The sequence below is a fragment of the Nicotiana sylvestris genome, chromosome 6 (assembly GCF_000393655.2).
Source record: "Nicotiana sylvestris chromosome 6, ASM39365v2, whole genome shotgun sequence".
Classification (NCBI taxonomy): Eukaryota; Viridiplantae; Streptophyta; class Magnoliopsida; order Solanales; family Solanaceae; genus Nicotiana; species Nicotiana sylvestris.
In genome coordinates this window covers 7,570,916-7,592,954 of record NC_091062.1, presented here as the reverse complement: position 1 = coordinate 7,592,954, position 22,039 = coordinate 7,570,916, and the positions used below count along the sequence as shown (strand labels likewise).

Genomic DNA, 22,039 nt, shown 5'->3' with positions numbered 1-22,039 from the left:
ACTCGATTTCTTGTATTATTATTTTTGAGTTAGATTGGCTTTTAAAACTGTGCCGAAGATTCCTCATGCATGTCATGTCATTGATATCAGCATAAAAAGAACTGTACAGAAAAAAAAAAGAAAAATGAAAGCACAGTTAGGAATGAAGAAAGAAGAAAAAGTACATTTCATTGAATATAAAGATAACAGGGTTTTAACTCATCCAAACGGACGGAACATAGCAACTGAATTACAAACCCTGGAATAATCCAGATGAACAAAAGGAAAACAAAACCCACTACCACGACTCCCTCCGAATTGGAAGAGGAGTAGCTTCCCAATTGTTGACATTAGCACGTGGTCCGATGTACTGTATATCTGCTTTGCTTGACCCTTCCCCGGCCCCAACCATGTTCACTTCAGCAAATACCTTCTCGAACACCTTATTCAAATTCCCCTCTGCACCAATCAGTGTACCCGACACCTTTGCCAATAACTGCTTTTTGACACCCGGCCTGATGAAGGACCTGGACAAGCGTGGAATCGATTTGGGAAGAACCCAAGCTTTCTTTTTCAATTTACGAACTCTTCTAACATCTGTCGTTGTTGGCTTGAACCCCGGTCCGAAAGTGTCCAGATTTTTGGGCAAAGAAACAGGTTGATCAATGCCCTGAAGCTTAGCCCCCAGACCTTTTCTTGGCACGAACCCATTACTTAGCATTTCTGATACTACCATGACGGTCGCAGCTGCCACCCTGGGACGTGGAATGCTTTTACCCTCCGGCACTCTGTTCACCGGGATCGTGTCGAAGACCTGATAAACCTATGGCCCCTTATCATCATTAGTTCCTATAAAGGGCGCAATGGCATCACTTACAGTGCATGTGGGATCTTTCCCATGTAACACGATTTCTTGTCTGTCCCACTCGAACTTGACCATTTGGTACAGTGTGGAAGGCTCTGCTTTGGCTGCGTGGATCCATGGTCGACCCAACAAAAGATTGTAAGATACTGCAGCGTCCAACACTTGAAATTCCATAGCGAACTCGACTGGGCCAATGGTCAATTCAAGTATAATATCCCCCACTATGTTTGTTCCCCCTCCGTCGAACCCTCGAACACAAACACTATTTTTGTGGATTCTATCATCATCAATCTTCAACTTGTTCAGTGTAGACAATGTACAAATATTAGCACTTGACCCGTTATCGATCAACACCCGAGTAACCATTGAATCTTCACACTTGACCGTCAAGTAGAGAGCTTTATTGTGTTCTGTGCCTTCCACAGGCAATTCATCATCAGAAAATGTTACCCTGTTTACCTCAAAGATCTTGTTGGCAATTGTCTCCAGATTGTTCACTGAAATTTTGTCGGGCACATGAGCTTCATTCAATATCTTCATCAAAGCTCGGCAATGCTCGTCAGAGTGGATCAATAATGACAACAACGAGATCTGGGCCGGTGTTTTTCTCAGTTGTTCAACAATGGAATAATCCTGTACTTTCATCTTTTTCAGAAATTCCTCTGCCTCTTCTTCCGTCACAGCCTTCTTGACTAGCACTGGATTGTCTTTAGCACCCCTAGCCTTTCTCAACTCTTCGGGAGCAAAACAACGTCCCGACCGAGTTAGTCCCTGTGCTTCACAACTCTCTTCCTTAATTTCCTTTCCTTTGTATGTCACTACTACCTTTTCATATTTCCACGACACGACCTTGCTATCAACCATGGGTAATTGGACTACCGGCTTCATGACAACTGGTTCTATGTAGGCCCCTTTAACAACAACCACAGGTGTAGATGATGACCCTGGTACCACTAACTTGACTGGCTCTGGCTTCTTTGCAGCAACAAATGGCCCTTTTCCCATTACCAACACTGGCTTATCTTTTATCTCTTTCGGCTGAACCGCTGGCTTTGCACTAACTGTCTTTTCTTTGACCTTGGCTTCAGTAGAACGGATCATCATGACCGTCTGCGAGGGCTTTTTAGGCTCTGTCCCCTTATGTATCAGTTCGATCATATTGGCTTCATGATGCGCTGGTAACGGGTTTTGATTGATATTTGGAGCCTCCAGAGCCTGTACTTCAATACGGCGATTATCAATAAGTTCTTGCACCGCGTTTTTCAATTTCCAACATTTTTCAGTGTCGTGCCCCGAAATTCTTGAGCAATACTCACAGCTAACAGAATGGTCCAGGTTTCTGGGAGGAGGGTTTGGTGCTTTGGGTTCAATTGGGGTCAACATTCCCAACTGTTTAATCTATGGAAGAGAGTGGTGTAAGATTCTCCCAGTGGAGTAAATGTTTTTTTGTTTGGGGCCTTCTCACTTCTAAAAGCTTGGCTTGGGCGGAAGCCGGTTCTTGGTCTATTTGTCCTGGGAGGTGGATAGGTGTTTTGTGGGGGTGAATATGTGTTTTGGGGAGCCGGTGCATGCCATTGCGGGTGCGCCGGAGGCTGAGTGTATATCTGGGCGTGGTGGACAGAAAAATGTGGTTCTGATGGTGGATAGTAATGTTGTGGTGGGCCATATGGGGTATACTGGTAATTTGGGTGGTGGAGTCTGGGTTGGTTGTAGTAGGGCGGAGGGTTATTGAGCCTGGACCAAGTACTAGCTTCAACTGTAGCAACTTCTTGCTTCTTCTTCTTTCCGAGTACACCACCAGTACCGCTTTGGATGGCCTGGGTAGTTGCTTTCAATGCCGAATAACTCAAGATTTTGTTAGAATTCAATCCCTCTTCAATCATGCCTCCTATTTTTACCACTTCATTGAATGATTTTCCAACGGACGTCACCAGATGACCAAAATAGGTCGGCTCCAATGTCTGCAGGAAATAGTCTACCATCTCACTCTCCCTCATCGGAGGATCAACTCTTGCTTCTTGTTCCCTCCAGCGGAAACCAAATTCTCCAAAACTCTTCGTGGGCTTCTTCTCCAACTTCAACAATGACAGACGATCGGGGACTATCTCAAGGTTATACTAAAAATGGCCAATGAACGCTTGTGCCAAATCATCCCATGCATACCATCGACCGGGGTCCTGTCTCGTGTACCATTCCAATGCGGAGCCGCTCAGACTTTGACCGAAATAGGCTATCAATAATTCATCCTTCCCCCAGCTCCTCTCATTTTACTGCAGAAACCTCGTAGGTGGGACATCGGGTTGCCATGTCCCTCGTACAAGTCAAACTTGGGCATTTTGAAACCTGCGGGCAACTGGACATCCGGGAAAGGGCACAAATCTTTGTACGCAACACTGACTTGCTTGCCTAAACCATGCATGTTCCTGAAGGATTGCTCCAGGCTTTTGACTTTACAAATCACTTCCTCCTGTTTCGCATTCTTAACCGGTTTCTCAACTTCTCCCGGGATCTCAAAATAGGGTTATACGTATATGGCTCAGGCATTTTAAAAGTGGGTTCGGGAGGGTAATATTGGGCGTCATGAGATTGGAATAGCGGCTCACTGGACGATCTATGTAATGTGGCTGGGGGAGGTGCCACAAAGACTGGAACCATGGGTGGGGGAGGGTTCTGTTTGGGTGGTGGAGCTGGAGGAGCGTATGAAGTAGTACCATAGCCCTGGGTGTGATAGGGGAAGGCTGAAGATGCGTGGGGAGTAGTGGTCTCCTGAGCCTGATCCTGAGGTGGGATGTAAGATGAATTAGCGGGGTATAATGGTGTCAGATGCCCTTGAGACCATGCCCGATGCATTTCAGCCATTTGCGCTTTCAATTTCCGCATCTCTTCTTTCATAGCACCCACATCTGTTACCTCAACTTCATTTGAAGGATCCACAATACTGATATCCGAATCCTGTCCTGTCATGTTTACTTTATCTTTCGACCGGGTGTTGTACGGGTGAGTTGCCAGAATGCCAAACAACTAACCACCTACTTGGACTATAGGTGTAGACAACAATTCCGTTAGCGATTAGGCTTCAATAGATTGGATAACCGCACATTGGGCATGAATGCACCTATACAGTTAATCATTTCTATTATGCATTTGTTCAACTGCATGCGTCATCCCGGCATTTCCTTAGTTCCAACTGTAAGCTTTCTCCTTTCTTTTTGTTTTCTTTTCTCTTTCCTTTTCTCTTTTTCATCTTTTCTTTCTGCATTCTATTCCTTTCTTGTCTTTCCACTTTTTTCTTTTCTTATTCTTTTTCCATCCCTCTTGTTTTTCTTCTTTCTTTCCCTCTTTATTTGGTTACGGTCGAATCCTATGGAGATTACCTACGTATCGTGACCCCGCACGAATCAGACCAGACGTAGTTCGTGAAAATAAGTGCCAGATTTTTTTTTTGGGAATTTTCAAATTTTCATTACCACAACATTCTATTACAAACTAAACATTCTGAACCGGAAAATAACAGACTCCTACTAAACTCAAATACAGACTCCCAACATACTAGCATATTTGGGCGCAAAAAGAAAACAGACTGACAAACAACCAACTCTAAAAATGGAAAATACAGACTCGATCTATGAATACATTAGTGCTTCAAAAGTGGGTGCCCACGGGGCATCGTTCGGCCTCACCGCGGGTTTAGGTGCCAAATCCCTTTCAAGTTGATCCAGCTCATACATGGTTCGCTTGACGTAAGTCATCACTGCCGAGAAGAAGGTAGTGCGGGTCATGTCTTCACATGCCCGACATCTCCTAAGGATAGCGTGGGCAATGGTCTCAATCCTGTCTCTTGTTCGACCCTTTTCTATAAGCAATCGCCTTACTTGATTATTGCGAGCCTCCAACACATGAGAATCCTGAAGACGCTGATCCTGCAGCTGCTGTATTTCTACTTCCATTCGGGCCAATAAATCATAGTAGTGTCCACTTTCAGTCTCAAAAGCTTTAGCTTGCTTAACTGCTTTATCCTCAAGGGTGACCACTTTCCTTTTCAGACTACCGATGGTCTTTTCATAATCCTTCTTTAATTATTGCATGTAATGGGTGCGTTCTTCCGTTCTTTTTACCCACTGTGCCTGGAGTTCCGCTATGGTGCCTTTGTACCTTTTTAGCTCATCCCGGCAATCACCAATTTCCCTTTTTACCCCCTTTATCAACCGCTCATCCGACAGGCTCCTTTGTTGGTTATTGGCAGCTATCCTCATTTGCTAGATTTGGGCCCTAAGCGCCTCGTTTTCTTGGGCCAACCTGTTATTTTCTCCCTGATCAGCAGCAACTTGCACACTGTTCTCAAATTTCAGAGCTCCGATCTATTGTTTCAGCTTGCTAATTTCGGCCTGATAGCCTTCTTCTTTTGCTAGCCAACCCCATTGTTTTTGTGATGATTCAGTGAAATCCTGGATGTGGGGTTTTTTAGCTAGCCTCTGATGCTCAAGCTATCTTCTGTACCATGCGAGGTATTCTGGCAACATTTCTCCTTTGGCCCGATCCTGTACACAAGTATCTGCTTGTAGATATTGACATTCATTCCAAATCTCGCGGACTTTTGCTTCGGAAAACTGTCCGTCAGGGCTAATCTCAATTACTTGAACACTAAGATCTTCCTCCCATGGCATGGTTTGGCATCTTCCGAGTTGTCTCAGAACCCGTCTCGGAGCATAAGGCTGGATGCTCTTAAGGCCCATCAAAAGAAAATGCGACCTAGCTGCGGGCATGTATATGATTTCTTCAATAGGAAACCATCACAACGTCCACTGTATCTGACTATTCGTGAGAGTACGAAAGTATGGTATCCATGCTGTTACTCCTTCAGGCAGACTAACCCCGTCAATCCTTGTGTAAAACTCTCCTATACATGTCTTGTCAGACGAGCCATAACTCAAGAGCGGGGAACGGTAGCATAGATGCTCAATCATCCATATTTGTAGCAACAGGTTACACCCCTCAAAAAAGTTGCCTCCGGCTTTGCAGGCAGTGAGAGCCCGGAAAATGTCAGACACGATCATAGGTGCAAGAGTGCTTTCATTTTGAGCAAGTAAGGTACTGACGACCCCGACTATTTTTATATCAATATTCTCGTCTTTCCTTGGGAACACTAGGAGGCCTAAAAAGGTTATCATGAAAGCCACCCGTTTGTGCTCATCCTATTTCCGACGGTTATTTTTACTGCATAACTTGATGTCCGTCTTGTTAAACCCTCCCACGTAGCCGTACTTGTCATATATGAAGAGCAGGTTACAGAAGCCTTTTGCCAAGTCTGGATTATGGACTGTCCTGGGTATTTTTAATGAATCTAAAAACCGATGCACCGTGATGGCTCTTGGAGCAATCACATATTTTTCTCTTAACAGAACCTCAGCATTTCCGATGTACCCGGCGATTTCCTCCAGAGTTGGGGTTAGCTCAAAATCTGGGAAATGGAAGACATTGTGTGCTGGGTCCCAGCAAGTGACCAACGCTCTTATAATATCACCCCGAGGCTTGATTTCTAGCAAACCCGTAAGACCTTTCAGATATTTCTTAACTTCGTCTTGTCCTTCCTTGCCTAAATCATTCCACCAAAGCCGCAATTCGAAAGGGATTTTAGTCATTATTGAGAAAGGTTCGTTTTGCATCGTGCTCATCCTGCACATTTATTAAAGTGATTTAAGCAAAAACTTTTATTTGACTCAAAACAAAATTAACTATTTCTTTTTTTTCAAATAAAAAAATGAAAGATTCAATTTTCAAACACGGCCTTTCAGCACTCCCAAGAACGAAGATTTTCAGGCTGTGAGAGTCAACCGGTCAAAAATCAAAAAATGACCAAAAGTGGTCGTCTTTGCGAAGTCAGCCTTCCGGCGTCCCTTTCGGGAACATTCGGCTGTTTTTGACGAAAACGGCATCACCCGACTTATTCATGCAAAAGAAAAATTAAACTTTAAATATTTTTGGCTATTTTTGCAAAGGGAGGTTGGACCCGATGAGGGTTGCCTAAGTATCTCACGCCCTGTGAGAATCAAACCTGCGTAGTTCGGGCAAAGAAACTAACTATATTTTTGAAAACAAGGCTCTTTCTTTTCATTTTTCATGGCAAGACAAACTATTTTTCCTTTTCTATTTTTGAAAACAAGACATAATAACGACTCTCCTTTTCTTTTTTATTTTCAACAAACAATAAACAACCTATTTTTTCAAACTAAAACAAAGACTCTTTTCTTTTCTTTTTCAACAAACAACTTTCCAAAAATAAAAGACTCTTTTTCTATTTTTCCTTTGCTTTTTAGTAAAACAAACTATTAAAAATAAAACATTTTCCTTTTCCATTTTCTCAAAATTTCGGTAGAGTTTCGACAGTATTTGGTCATTGGTTTTGCTAAAATAATCAATTAACCCCCTAACTGTTATTTCTCTCTTTTCTCTTTTCCTTTTTTTCTCAATTTTCCAACATTCCCGAGATTCAAAAGCCGGTCAACATGCTGGTTTGAAACAAATATATGTACACAAATAGGATGCATTAGGATGGTCTTTTCATTTTAGGTTGCTAGCCTTAGACGGACCCAACCCTGTGTTGAGTCCCCTAAGTCAAATGCAGCATGACGCAATTAAGTGCTCCTACTAGGGATCCGGCATGAAGTCAAGTTATTCTAGGTTCAGAACCTGGGTATGTGTTCTAGACAGTGCACTCGAGCGGACAACTCGAGTCGAGGAGGGGGCAGCGTACCGGGGACCCGCGAGATCGTCCGACTTTGCAACTTATCCGAGCCTCCTTTTTATTTCAGGGTATGACACTAACAGAATAGGGAGTCTCAACCAGTAAGCACATCCCCGGAGGTGAAGGGAGAAGGGTGTCGGCACAGTTTATATACAGTTCAAATGATATCAAAGCGGTAACATTTAGCATATTCAGCACAGAACATGTAGGAAAATCAGATATAACCAAATACAACAATTTATCTAAGCTCGAATTCTGAACCCTGAACCAGAGATTCTGGGTTCGTTCCCCAGCAGAGTCGCCAGAGCTGTCACACCTCCTTTTTCACCTATACCCTGTAAAGGGCACGAATATAAGAGTTTTTCCAGTTAAAGGACAATCGGAGCGGGATTTAATTATTATTGTTCAGAGTCGCCACCTGGGAGATTAAAGATGTCCCAAGTCACCAATTTTGATCCCGAACCGAGGAAAAATATGACTCTGTTAACAGTCTGCGAACAAGAAATCCGGATAAGGAATTCTGTTAACCCGGGAGAAGGTGTTAGGCATTCCCAGGTTCCGTGGTTTTAGCACGGTCGCTCAACTATTGTATTTGATTTTATCTGCTTTTAATACATGCTATCTTATGTGCCTTTTATCCGTAAACTGCCTTTATCATTATATTTTAAAAGAATTGCAACGTTGTGGAAATGCGTTTCGAACCACGTCGCAATCAATGCACCCATGGTTGTCAACACATTCCGACTCCGTTGAGATTTGGATTTGGGTCGCATCAAGGCGCACCCGAGTTTAGGAATGTAAATTTTAATTAAATCGCGTCTAAAGAGTCTAACGCAATATTATTTTAGGGAAGGCCGTGAAATTCACTAAACGGCCTTCCCGAATTCTAAGTATTTTAATAACAACTTATTGAGGGCCCCACATTTGTAGTTTTATTCGGAGAGGCTCGTTTCATCATTTTTATTAAAAGGCCAACCTAAAAAGTGACTACAATTTTCTATTTTTGGTTTTGTCTCTAAAATAAAAGAAAATCCTAATTGATTATTGTCCAAACTCGGGCTTCGAATTCAAACCCGGATCCAAATATCCAAAACAGAAGGAACGGACAACCGGCCTTGGGCCTCAAAGGGCCCAGCACAATTGGGACTAAGACTCTCGTGAATGCAGGCGTTGGGCCTGGGGTGGCCCATAGCAATTGAGCTTGCGGAGGTCTGGGGATCGATCCCCTGGATTAACAGACCCACCAATTTGGACTCATTTCTTAATTAAATCCATATTACATACCCCCAGTGAACTAACAGGCTATTATACTACAAATGACGAAATGCAGACACCATTTAACTATTCAACCATTGAGTCACCTTGAGCATTATTAAAATGATAAGTTAAGCCAAATGTAATCCTGGACTTATCATACTGATTCAAATTATGTCATTAAAGCACTAAAACTCACAAACTAATTATTAACAAACACCTGTTAAAATTAACAATTGCAACAGAGACATTGTGTAAAAATACTACTGTTTCGATGCCTATACGCCATATATCAACTATACAGTTATACAGTCCAGTTAGATGTCTTGAATATACAATTCAATTAGTACGACTATGAATATCAAACAAATGTGGAAATATCTAAACTTAATCCGTTTTGTATTGCAATTCCAGGACAACCATGAACTTCAATTGTATTCCATGTTCAAATTACATCAACACAGGCTGAGAACATATACCTGGAGGTGTGAAACAATGAAGAAGAAAGAAGGATCAGCAGCATGCAGCAGAAGTAATTGAACTACAGCAGTAATTTCAATTCCAGAAAATAGATCAAAAGTCCAGACGCCAAACAGAATGGAGAAATTGACCAAACTAGCACCAAAGTAAGCTAAATGAACTCAAATGGCATCCAGGGACATCAGCAAGCATCAAACTCAAACAAAACCCAGTTCAATTTATCCAAAACTACTCAATAACAAACCAGCCTGATCCAGAACACTCCGATAATCAAAATATACTACCAGCCACTCGTTAAGACCCAAATCCAATTAATTTTGATCCAAAATTCCTTTGAAGTTCAGAAGCTTGACTGTGGAACTAAATGAATGAAACAGTAATCATTTTTTTTGAATTTTCTGCTTTTGATTTTTTTTTGTATTTTTGTATGTTTCAATTCAAATGCTAATCTGAAATTTTTTAGAGAAAAGGAGAAAGGCTTTTGGTGGGAATTTTTGGGCTGAAAAGAAGACCCCTTCCTCAAGGCATTTGATCCCCTTTTATAGGTGACCAAAAGAGGGTAAATCAGATTTTAGGTTTTCTTTTTAGTCCCTCCCTTATTTTCAGTTTAGTCCCTCTATTTTTGATTTGCTAAACAAGTAAATGCATCACAATTACTGAAATCTACACTTGTACCCCATTTTAGAAGCCCCTAAGGTGTTCTTTTACCTATATAATACCTATACTATCCTTATCTTGGTTTTGAAATTACTACTTTTAATACAACTACCCTTTTCCATGCCTAAATTACCCTTATTCCCTCCCTGAAATTTCTACCTAAACAAACTAAGCTTCAAACCTCTAACTAACTAACTCAAACCCTTTGTTAGCCTTAAACGGACCCAAACAAATTAAACTAATTAGAACTAACTAGACGACTAATCCACTGAAACCAATCATGAACTAATTATTATTTAACTAAAAGAAAAACAGGAACTAATTCAAGCAAAACTTAATAAACTAATTAACAAATTATAAATCGAACTAGTATCAGGAATTGGAACTTATTCAAACAAACAACTAGACTTAATCAAATCGGGATACAAGATTACAGCAATATTGACAGAAATTAAAACGTAAACTAACTAAACATTTAAACAAAGAATTCACACCTGCAGAAAATCAGAAAAGGAAAAAGAAATTGAAGATGAAAGAAAAATACCAATACGAACCCACTAACCACGAAAAGCTCCGGCCAGTGCTTTCACACATCCCCGAAATTTCTGACCCTTAACATCCCTAACCATGTGTTCTCATAAGAAAACACCTGGTTAGGGTTGTTAGGGTCCGAAATCATGGAGATCCTGCCTTAGGTTTTTTGGTCAGAAACCCTCGATCTGAGATTCGAGCTTTTCCAGACAGATTCGAGAAACAAGGCCATGGGGGTTGGGTAGAGGAGGCTTAGGCGGTCACATGGTGTTAATTTGGTGTTATTTGGGGTAGGTCTCATCATGACCGGAGATTCTTCTGTCGAAGATTCGAGAAGATGGGGAAAGATTCGAGGGACACCAACGGCATGGCTAGAAAGAGAGATTCACGGGGAATCTGTGGTGTGAATTTGGGACAGATTGGCGTAGGTTGTGTTCGCCGGCGGTAGGGTTCCGGCGAAGGATATGGGGGCGGCTTGTTTTTAGGGTTAGGATGGATGGGGGTCTGAAAGACGAAAGACGAGATAGGGGGTGAGGGGGCCGTTCGGACATTTATATAGTTAAGAGTGGGGGCTTCTGGACCGTTCGATCTAACAACCTCGACGGCTGAGATCTGGTGCACTGAGAAACAGCGTCGTTTTAGTGGCTTAAAGAACGGACCGGGTTGGGGGAACTAATTGGGCCTGGGTATGGACGAATTTGATTTGGGCCAAGGCAAATTTCGATCTCACAAACCAACCCAACATTGGTCTTTTGCAAGACCACCTCTTTTAATTAAAAGCTTTTCTTTTTATTTATTTTTATTTCCTATTTTTTGTTTGTTTTTCCATTTTGTATTTTTTTTGTATTATTTTCTGATTTTATAAAGGGATGAAAAAATTAAAATAACAATTACACTAAACTAATTAATGCCTAAAATTACTTTAAAAACTATTTTGCGACAATTCCACAATTAAAACAATAAAAATGCTAAAGTGAACTATTTTTGTCATTTTCTTCATATCTTATTCTAAAAAAAATTAATCCCTAATTAATACTAACATATGAAATTAAAACCTAAATGCAAATGTATATTTTTGTATTTTATATGAATAACATGCACAAATAAAATGCAACAATTATCAGAAAATGACACCAAAATGCACAAAAATTGTAAAAATAAAGAAAAATTATTTTGTTTGAATTTTTGGGAATAATTGGCTTAGGGCAAAAATCACGTGCTCACAGTAGTGAACAACATCGGGTGATGAAATATACAACAAAAAAAGATGAAGTACCATTAGAATCAATACTTCCTTCCAAAAAATATTTTGACAATAATTGTGGATAACTTAACAGGGAAAGTATAACAATATATTCTAGGTACTTAACACAAGAATTCACTGATTTCACCAGTTAACCAAGAGGATGAACAAGTCAGTATGATGGTATTTTCATTGTACCTATATTTATACCACTCCTAGCAGAACATGTTTAGAGTCTAGTCTTAAATTATCACATATATAAGTAATATGAAGAAACAAAATCTGGAAGTAAGATAAATACTTCATGTATAAAGTTCCACCACTATGAGTGATTAGAATTGCTTAAACGTCACTTTGAGTAGTAGAATTGTATTTTTCTTCTAAACTAGTGTGAAGCTATGGATTGACTCCTCGAGGTTACTGAACGTTATACATATTGGTAATATACAATTATACAAAATCAACTCTTTGTTATATATTGTAAGTGCTCTATTGATATTTCTCTCATACTCTGTTAATGGAAGAAAAAAGTTTTCTATTTCCCCAGAAGAAAGAAATTTCATTGTGTATCCATATTTATGTGCATAGATTACACAATAATGGCTCTGATACCATTGTTAGATTAATAATCGCGGGGCTAGAACAACAAATTGTGTACCTTATTGACGCAACGAAAACTGTTGAACTCACCACCAAAGGAATTGCCCCAAATCGTATTCTAAATCTCCAAGAAACCGAATTTTTATTCACGATCTAAATACCTTTTTCGCAGTGTGTTTTCTTGAGGGAGAATTACTTCAGGACTTCTATCTTTCTCTGTTGAAGAAGAAAGATATATATAAAGGAGAGAGAGGAGTTTCAAGAGAGGAAAAAATTGTCCGCTCACATTCAATCCCACGTTCCCCTACTCTCTCTAACATGCAGCGGTTTTTTATTTTATCTGTCTTTTAACCTCCCTAGGTAACCTCTTTAGGTTTTATCTCCTTTAAATAGGCAGGTCAGTCCATATGGGCGACCCGCGACCCAAACCCAATATCCAACATTATTTAAATTTAAATTTTATTAAGTTCATAATCATTATATAGAAGAAATCATGAGTGCTACCAGTGATGGTGGTGTCCACTACACGGGAAAAATATACTATATAGCCAGGCACATTTTTTTATATATGTATATATACTATATGTTGAATCACTTTATATTTTATGTGTTTATTTCTTTATATTTTGACACCCCTTAGTTAAAATTCTTATATCACTGATAGGGGCGGAGCTAGCCCTATGCTTATGGGTTCAACCGAGCCCAGTGATTTTTGTGCATACTCTATATTTTGTCTTGTAAAATTCATGAAATATGAATAAATTATTATTTTAGAATCCAGTAAATTAAAAGAAATAGAATCCCGAACTCATAAGTTTCAAATCCTGACTCCACCTCTGGCCACTGGCAGTAATATTCTGAATTTGACTTTTGCTTGGAATATTAGCAAGAGTTATAGCATGTTTGACCAAGCTTCTAAAATCAGCTTATTTTAAGAAGTGCTTTTCTCAAAGGTGCTTTTAAAAAAAGTATTTTTGGTGAGAAACAGTTTGTGTTTGGCTATTTAATTTGAAAAGTACTTTTAAGCAGAAATTAGTGTTTGATAAAACTTTTAAAAATTGCTTCTATGTGTATTTTTTCTCAAAAGTGCTTTTCAAAAAAGTGTTTTTTGATAGACGCTATTTTTTCTACTTCTCAAAAGCTGCTTGCTTTTTTATTCAAAAGCTTGATCAAACACCTTAATTTTAAAAAAAAAAAAAAATTTGACTCAAAAAAAAAATATGTTGCACTTCTAATTAAAAAAAGCTTGGCCAAACAGGCTATAAACTATAGTTAGTTTCATTTGATCAGCTATATTTTTAAGCCCTCTTGAATCTTAATTTTCTATTAGAAGTATTTCTTATCATGACATTTATCATAAAATGCTTTCCTTTGCGCATTCAATTTTCGTGAAATAACATTTTCTTATACGAGAATAGATTATATTTAAATTTCTACGAAGAAATTAAAATATTGAAATTTGGAGAATAGAAGTAATTGTTATGAAAGGAATGAAGAAATGGAAAAAATAACACAGGAGCTTAATGGGCCTTAATGTTTCCTTACAGATCAGTCGTTGCGCGAAGTGAAGCAATAGATATTTTTAAGCCCGCTATTTAAAATATATTCACAGTTTATAATATATTTAAAGATTAGTCAATTCACCCAAACTTCAGGATCAAATATCATAAATTTGGATTCATGACTGATTATCCTGAATTTTTGAGCTGCTAATTTGAATTCAGGACACTGTCCTGAATTTCTGAACTACTAATTTAAAATTTAGCACATAAGATTCTAACTTCTGGACATAATTTTCCAACTTTAGGATACGATGTCCTGAAGTTTGAACTTTGAGGTTTAAACTCTAGGACATCGTGTCCTGAAGTTTGAGCGAAATTGATTAATCTTTAAATACATCATAAACTGGATATTTTAAATAACATGCTTAAAAGTGACTACCTGATGTCATTTGTAAATAGCCGTTAGCCCATTCTACTTTCGGGACCTTCAGATATTCGACCCGTTACGCTTAAACGGGGGTGGATTCGTTTTGCATAGAGTTTTAAGCCATATTATTTTTACTTTTTTTTTTTTAAGAAAAGAAAATTTCTACTACAAATGGGGATTAAGGAAACAAACGGAGGACACATAGGCGGATTTAAAATTTTAAAATTATAGGTGCGCCATCATCTTTTCTTTAATATAGACATGCCACTAACCATAATAACATAACGTACATGCAGTCAATTTGGTTGATTTGAGCTCGATTTGGGTTGCTAAGTTGTTGTTTCATATAAATAAAAAAAATTAATTAAGATAGTTTGAATTTTTTCCGATTCATTTAGTTAAGAAAAATTATAAGCAAATTGGGCATGAAAATATAACAAGTGAGGAAAGAGCATCTATCAATTATATTTGTAGATATGTGATTTTTTTCCCTCCCCAAGATTTTACATATTGTAGTACTTAAATACTTAGTTTAGGTCTAATATAGTTATTTCAACTAATTTTGACTCTTTTACATTATTTTTATCATAAAATTGAAAAATACAAAAATAGTTTCATTTTTCTCAATTTAATTAAGGTATTAGGTATTTTTAGAAAAAATATTGTTTTTAACGCATTTTTATTTTTGAGTATAATCTTTGAAAATATTAAAAAATAGTTTCATGTCATAATATAGTTGTTCTAGTTAATTGAGATTAATTTTACAATTTTATGGTATTATTTTAGAAAAGACATTAATATTTTAGCCAAACTGCAAGAATTATAGAATTAAAAGCCAAATTTATAACCCAATTCACAAAGCTCAATCTTCTTGAACCAATTCACCCACTAACCCAACCCATAACCTTTTAATCTTGGCCCTCTATTTGAATTTAATCCTATGGCCAATACTAATTGCCAAAAAAAAAACATACAAGACAGAACCTACACCATGAAAAACCCTAGGAGAACCTGAAGAAAATAAATCGACAGAATACCGTAGGAACCCCTTCAGCCGTCAACCATCCCAGCCAACGACCACCCATCTCCACCACTCAGCTGTCCCTACACCACCAGCCTAGCCGCCATTGACCCCTTAATTTGAACAACCTAGACACCACCCAAAACCGCCGCACACACATACCCCTAAGCAGCAACAACTGCTCGTCCTCACCAGCCACGCCGTCGCCGCCAGCAACTCCAACCAAACGCTCTGCCAAACCACCCACGGGGCCCTGACCTCCAGCCTTGACATGCTGCTTCACTTCACAAAAAAACAAACACCCCTGAGCAGCCATAAGCGACAACCTTTGAGTAACACCTTGAAAATCCGCCACACATATACATATGGTCGAAAAACCAAGAAAACCAAACAAAAAAAGAACATAAACAGATCCTCAGCAGATCATTGCTCATGTTTCCATTTTTTGATTTGCTCGTTAGTTTCTATTCGAGGCTTGTTTTGAAGCGAGTCAGTGGAGGCCGACTTTAAGGTGTCCATTCGATTTTCCGGTCTAGCCCCGTTCCACAGTTTTGTGCGAGTGCTTGTAAATCTCAGGTTCTACAATGAGATCCCATCTTCTATCTTGTTCATCCCTTTTTGATAATATTAGATGTTTGTTTCTTATGCTTCTCTGCTGTTGTTTTTTTAGGTTTGAGTATTTCATTTTCAATATGTTAAATGTGTTTGATTCCTTGTCTTTGATTATTAACTTGCAATAAAGAAGTAACGTTAGTTGTTAAGTTGGATTAAGATATTGTTCGCCTAAATTGAATCTTAAGAAGCTGTGTAGTTGATTTTTAACTTGTACAAATTAGGTAATGAAACAAATAGGTCGCGAGATTTGGGCAAACAAATTAAAAGTGTTCTGGCCTTAAAAATAGTTTTTGTTGTTGTTTTATCTTCATTTATTTTAAAATCACTAGGAGCATGCTTAGGCCGATCACACCTGGGTAGGCAAACTTTAGGAATTTGTTAATTTTGAGGCGAGAGATCGTTCCCGTAGTTAAATTTATTCGGGGAATGCCCCGTAAAGTTTGTATATATTATTAGCCGGGGTATGCCCCGAAGAGCTATGTAAATATTTTGGAAGCCTTGGCGAGCATGGTGGAGAAGTCGTAGTATAGGTTAGCTTATTTTTCTTTTCTTTTCCTTTTCATTTTCTTTCATTTAGGTGGGGACGACCTCGAGCCTCTTGTGTGTTTATTTTATTTCTGTGTGTTTATTTTATTTCTGTGTGTTTTACCTCAATTTGAATGTTTTGAAAGCCGACTAGATCAAGTATGCAACCGTACTAGTTACGGGACTTGGGAGTGCCTAACACCTTTTTTCCGAGTAAAATGAACCCCCTTACCCGAATCTTTGGTGCGGACTTATGTTTTGGAGTTCAAAGTGTTTTAAAGGAAAATTATTTTTAAAAAAACGGTGATCTGGCACACCGAAATCAATGTCAGGTGGCGACTCTGAGTTATTTCCTTTTAAACACAACATTTTTGTCACTTTCTAACTGGAAAATCCTTTTCAAGATCTACTAAATCTCTTTTATTTATTTAAGAGGGTTAGTAGAGGTTTGGTTAAAAAAGGGGGTGTGACATCTCTGGCGACTCTGCTGGGGACCTTGCAGGTTCGAGCTGGTACTTGATCTTGTTGGCTTTTAGGATATTCGGTTGAGGTTTTTATTTTCTTATTTGCTTTGTTTGCCTTATTTCCTTGTTTTGTTGGTTATTTGTTTATTGCTTTACTTAATGTGTTACTGCTTTATAAACTGTCATCATTTGCATAACCATGGGACTTCTTTCTGCAACAAGTCTCGGAGTACGCGTCGCGTGCACGACTCTTTGTTGAGTCACCCTTAATTTGGGGGGGGGGCGTCAGACGTATGGAATGGGTGGAAAGCTTAAGCAGCCACCATCGACCATACGCTCCCCCGAATTGCCTTGTTAGTGATCCCCAAACTTAGGTCAGCCTTTAGGTCATTTTTATTTGCATCATGTCATTTGGACCTAGTAGGGCTCGGCCCCAGGCACCGTGTCCCTTTGTAGGAAGCCTATCCAAATTTTGTCAAAATGGGCCCGTGGTCCAAAAAGACATTCAATCATCATATGTGTTAAATATTGCATCTGTGAGGGTAAAAGGTCATTTGGCGGACCGATGTTTGGAAAAAAGGGTGAAAAACAAAAACAAGTAGGGCTCAGTTATATTTTTCTTTCACGACTTTTTCAAGAAAAGGCAAAAAAATTGAAAATAGAAAATCCCAAAAAAAGATTTTACACTTTTCCATTATTTTCCAAAAATTCAAAAAAGAATGAAAAATGAAAAATCCAAAAAAGATTTTACACTTTTTCACTATTTTTCAAAAATGAAAATGAAAAAGAAAATCCAAATTTTTTTTTACATTTTCCATCATTTTTCAAAAAAAAAAGACAAAAGACAAAAAAAAATATTTTCCAAATTAGTGTCATTTCTTAAGCTTTCTCTCATATCTAATCTTCTCGAACTACGCGAACCTGATTCTCGCCTTTTGAGATGTGATACATAGGCAACCCACATAGGGTCCGGTCATCCTAGTGAGTTTTAGGTTCTTGGCTTCGCGGGGTTTTAGCCAAATCTTGCATGTCTAGCGAATTTTGGTCACATCGGCCATTGTTGCAAAATGGGGTCATTTTCGCAAAAGTGGTTCAATTACCCATGTCTTAGGATCTTGAGTCCACAACTAGGAGTCATATTACTTTAAGGCACGTCCTTATTGAGTTTGCATCTTTAGTCACTTTTGGCCACATCGGTCATTCTTGCAAAATAGGTCATTTTTCGCAAAAGTGGTTCATGACCCATGTCTCAGAATCCTGAGTTCGCAACTAAGTGTCACACTACCTTAAGGTCCGTCCTTTTGAGCTTTCATCTTCAGCCACTTCGAGCCATATCGATCATTTTTGCAAAATCGGGCATTTTCGCAAATTAATTTTGGGCCATGATGTTCGGACTTTGAATCCATAAAAGCCTTAGTGAGGCATTTTCCTTGTCCATGAGGCCAATCTTGTTGAGTTTGCATTAATAGCCACTCTTAACCATGTAGTTTAATTTTCAAAAATAGCCCAAGCTTGTCTTGCATGTGTCTAATAGGAGGTGTGGTCTCACATAGTGTCTCGAGTCATTTAATCTGTTTGGTCTTATTTTTTTCACTAAGGTATGGATTCATTTACCAGGACTCGAGCATGACAAATACCCCAGGACCATTCTAGTCAAGACCATTGCATGCACGAGCTGCTTGAGGAAATTTTTTATTTTTTAGTCTATTTTATTTTGTCTTTTAATTATTAGTCTTGTACAGTAGTATCAAGTCTGTCAGAAAGAAAAGAGGGGAAAAGAAATGAAAAATCAAGCAGTGTTAGAAAGGAAGATGAAGAGGAAAAGGGGCAAGAAGAGTGAAATTGGGATGATGCCATATGACCTTCGTACCCTCAAAGTCATTCTAGAACCGTTAATTGTTGCTAGGGGCATTGCACGGAATGTGATATTTTTATTTGATAAATGCTCTAACGCTAACATGTTGGCTTTGTTTTGCTCCTCTTTGTTACTTGCATTGTTATTATAACAGAGGGTGGTTAGTTTGTGGCGCTTTGGTGATTCGTCCATACAGCACCAGAGCATAAGTCATTCATGGCTGGCAAAGAAACAGACACTGAGGTTGTACACCCACCAAGAGAGATTGTAGAATTAGAATCAGAACTGAAAGAGGAGGTCCGGAGGTTGAAACAACATATGGCAGAAATATATCAGTCTTGGGTCAGGGGGCATCCTCCACCTTCATTCCCCACTAGCTACACTAAAAACCCTGCAACTATCCCACCACTATAACAAGCCCAGGTTCCCACAACCGTCGACCTTTCCCCTCAACCTGCACCGGACTTTACCCCTCACCACAATTACCTTGGTACTTCCTCCCAAATTTTCCATGCTCCACCAGCCAAAACAACCTCATACCCTGCTCCGACATCTACTCCTATTTTTGTAGATCCTTCACCAGCTACTCTTATTCGATCCTCTAGCGAGACTGTGTTCAAAGTCCCCGATGCCCAAGGAAAGAGACCCAAGGAAAGTTTTAGGGAGTTTTGGTTCAGATGGAACGAACAAGTTACTCGGGTCAGTTCTCCGATTGATAGAAAAGATGTTGCTGAGCCTCACCAACGACCTAATCCAATGGGCATTCCTGCTAAACACTTTCAGCCTCAATACCGACCCCATGAATATCCTCGTACTCCAAATAATTCTCCCCAATGCTACTTTCTTCCACAGAATCCCCAAAGTCATACCTTACCTCCCCAGTACTCTATCTACAATGCACCGTCATATGCTCCACACTCACAAAACCATCAACGACTTGCAACGCATCCACAAATGTCTTACCCGCCTCTACAAGCATATCAACCTCCTACCCGAAATAGGTTCCAACCAAGGCCGGAGTACAAGATGAGAAGGCAGCAGCAAAGAGAAAAGTCTTTCACTCCAATCGGAGAATCCTACACAAGCTTGTTTGAAAAGTTAAAATAGTCTGGCCTGATTGAGCCACTCATCCGCTATACTCCGGGCCCATATGCAAAAGGTTGTGATCCTACTGCACGGTGTATGTACCACTCTAATGTCCAAGGGCATAACATTGAAGATTGTCGTGCTTTGAAAAGGGAGATAAAAAGAATGATTCAAAAAGGGATAATTGTGATCCAAGGCAGTGACACCCAGAACATTGCACAGAATCCTTTACCTGCACATGATGATGCACACTTTGTGGGGAAGATGCGTGGTGACAGGGAATATGATAATCCTCTTGAGAACTTTCCGACTGAAGTTAATGATATCGAAATTGGTGAAGGTCCCAGTAATTTTGATGTGCAACCCAGTGGCTAAGATGTCGAGCTTAGTAATTGGAAAGACACTCCTTTCTTGGCTAGCCAGGGAGGAGTTTTGGTGGTTTACTTTGTTGTTATTTCTGTTGTCCAGGTTATTTTGGGGTTGTATTCCAGACATTGTCTTGTTGGCCCAAACCCTTGTGCTTCTTATTTTCCTAGTTCGTTTAGTGGTAGTAACTCGTCTAGTGTTATCTAGGATTGTTCCAGGGTTGCAACCCATGACTATTTTGCTTGTTTTGTTCAAACCCTTTTCACCATCTGTCTAATGCAATTTCCTGTTTTCTATTAGTTCTGGTCAGTTTTTGTTTAGGTTGCTTTTCCTTTTATAATCCTTTTTAGCCTGACTCTAGTGACATGGAATGCACGCATAATTCTCAGTCTGGTCTTGAAAGTTAGTTTAATCATGAAGCAATAACACAGTTTTGAACATAATAAAAGAGGCATTTGAGGAAACAAGTAGAGATTCACACATTTTGAGATGACCTGAAGCTTAAATTGAGTGAAAATAAGGCAGTAGTCTGGAAAATCAAAAGGTTGATAAGAGCATACAACAAGAAAATGTCTCTCAAGCAGTATGAGGTAAATCAGTCAGTGCTGAAATGCATTCTTCCACATCAAGATAAGGTTGAGTCAAGTCTGTTTAGAACTGGCAAGGATCATACATTGGGACAAAGGTATTGCCCGTCGGCGCTTTCTGTTTGTGATGATTCCATCAATAGATACTGTGCATGATTTCTTTGCTTATCTTCAATTGCACATTTGTACTTGGCATCTTTAAAGTTTGGTATGACGGAGGCATTTTATTCTGCTACCCCAAACACTTTTATCTTTTGCTACCCCTTTTGAGCCTTAATGTGTTTTGTTCTATACCCCTCTTTTGGAATTAGAAATAGAGCTAGGAACTAGAAAAGGAAAAGAAAAGAGGAAAAGAAGAAAAAAAGGAAAAGAGAAAAAGAAAAAAAAAAGAAAAAAGAAGAAAAAAGGAAAAAAAAGGAAAAAAAAGGAAAAAAAAAGAAAAGGAAAAGAAAAAAAAACTAACTTTGTGTTTGAACTATGCTCGACCTGATTCTTGTCACCTCAAGATACGTAGGCAGCCTTACGGTTCGGTCGCACCAAATAAAATGTTTCATAATCCCCGAAGTCAAAAGTGGGACGGTTTTTCTTAGAAATCCCATCAAAATAAAAATCCAAAATTCCCAGATCCAAAGAAACTGGGGCAGAAATTTTAGTTTTGAAAATGACCTAATTCCAAAGGTTGTAATTTTGAACCCTTTTCATATTAAATTATTTTGAGCCTTTATACCATCCTTTCTTTCCAACCCTGTCCAAAAGCCTACATTACGATCCAAAGAAAGACCTTCTGACCAATCTTTGAGGATGCCAAATCAAGTGTGTGGTGAAAGTATGATCTTCCTGCATCATGGGTAATACCGTTCTTCTCAGCACAACGAGAGAAAATGATAAAATGAGAGAGTCTTATCGGTGAAAACCCTCAGGGGCACCATAAGGCGACGGTGAGTTGAGAAAAGAGCAAAATGAGATAAGCTTGATGGTGAAAACCTTCAGGGAAATACAAGTCGACTGAGGATTGTGGATCAAATGGGACAATTGAAGCGTTGAAGCCCAGTTTCACAGTGAGGAGGTACAACAAGAGTTGAATATTAGACTTGCTTGAGAGATTAGTCCACTTAATCCAAATGTGCATATCATGGCCATTAGAGTTGGTATCCACATCTGATAAGTTTCTACTTCATCATTTTGTTGTTAGGTATCATCTCTTTCCCTTGTCCCTTATTTTGTTTCTCTCATTTTGATT

The 22,039-nt window shown here is 39.1% G+C and overlaps 1 protein-coding gene across 1 annotated transcript; it reads right to left on the bottom strand.

Moving 5' to 3' along the window:
- Positions 1-802: 802 nt before the first annotated feature.
- LOC138870233 (uncharacterized) lies at positions 803-5,097 on the bottom strand. Its single transcript, XM_070148026.1, has 5 exons — positions 4,997-5,097; positions 4,717-4,888; positions 2,592-2,961; positions 1,670-2,202; positions 803-1,222 (listed from the first exon to the last, which is right to left on the bottom strand). The coding sequence occupies exons 1-5, from the start codon at positions 5,095-5,097 to the stop codon at positions 803-805; spliced, it is 1,596 nt and encodes a 531-aa protein (XP_070004127.1).
- Between the last annotated feature and the right edge of the window lie 16,942 nt (positions 5,098-22,039).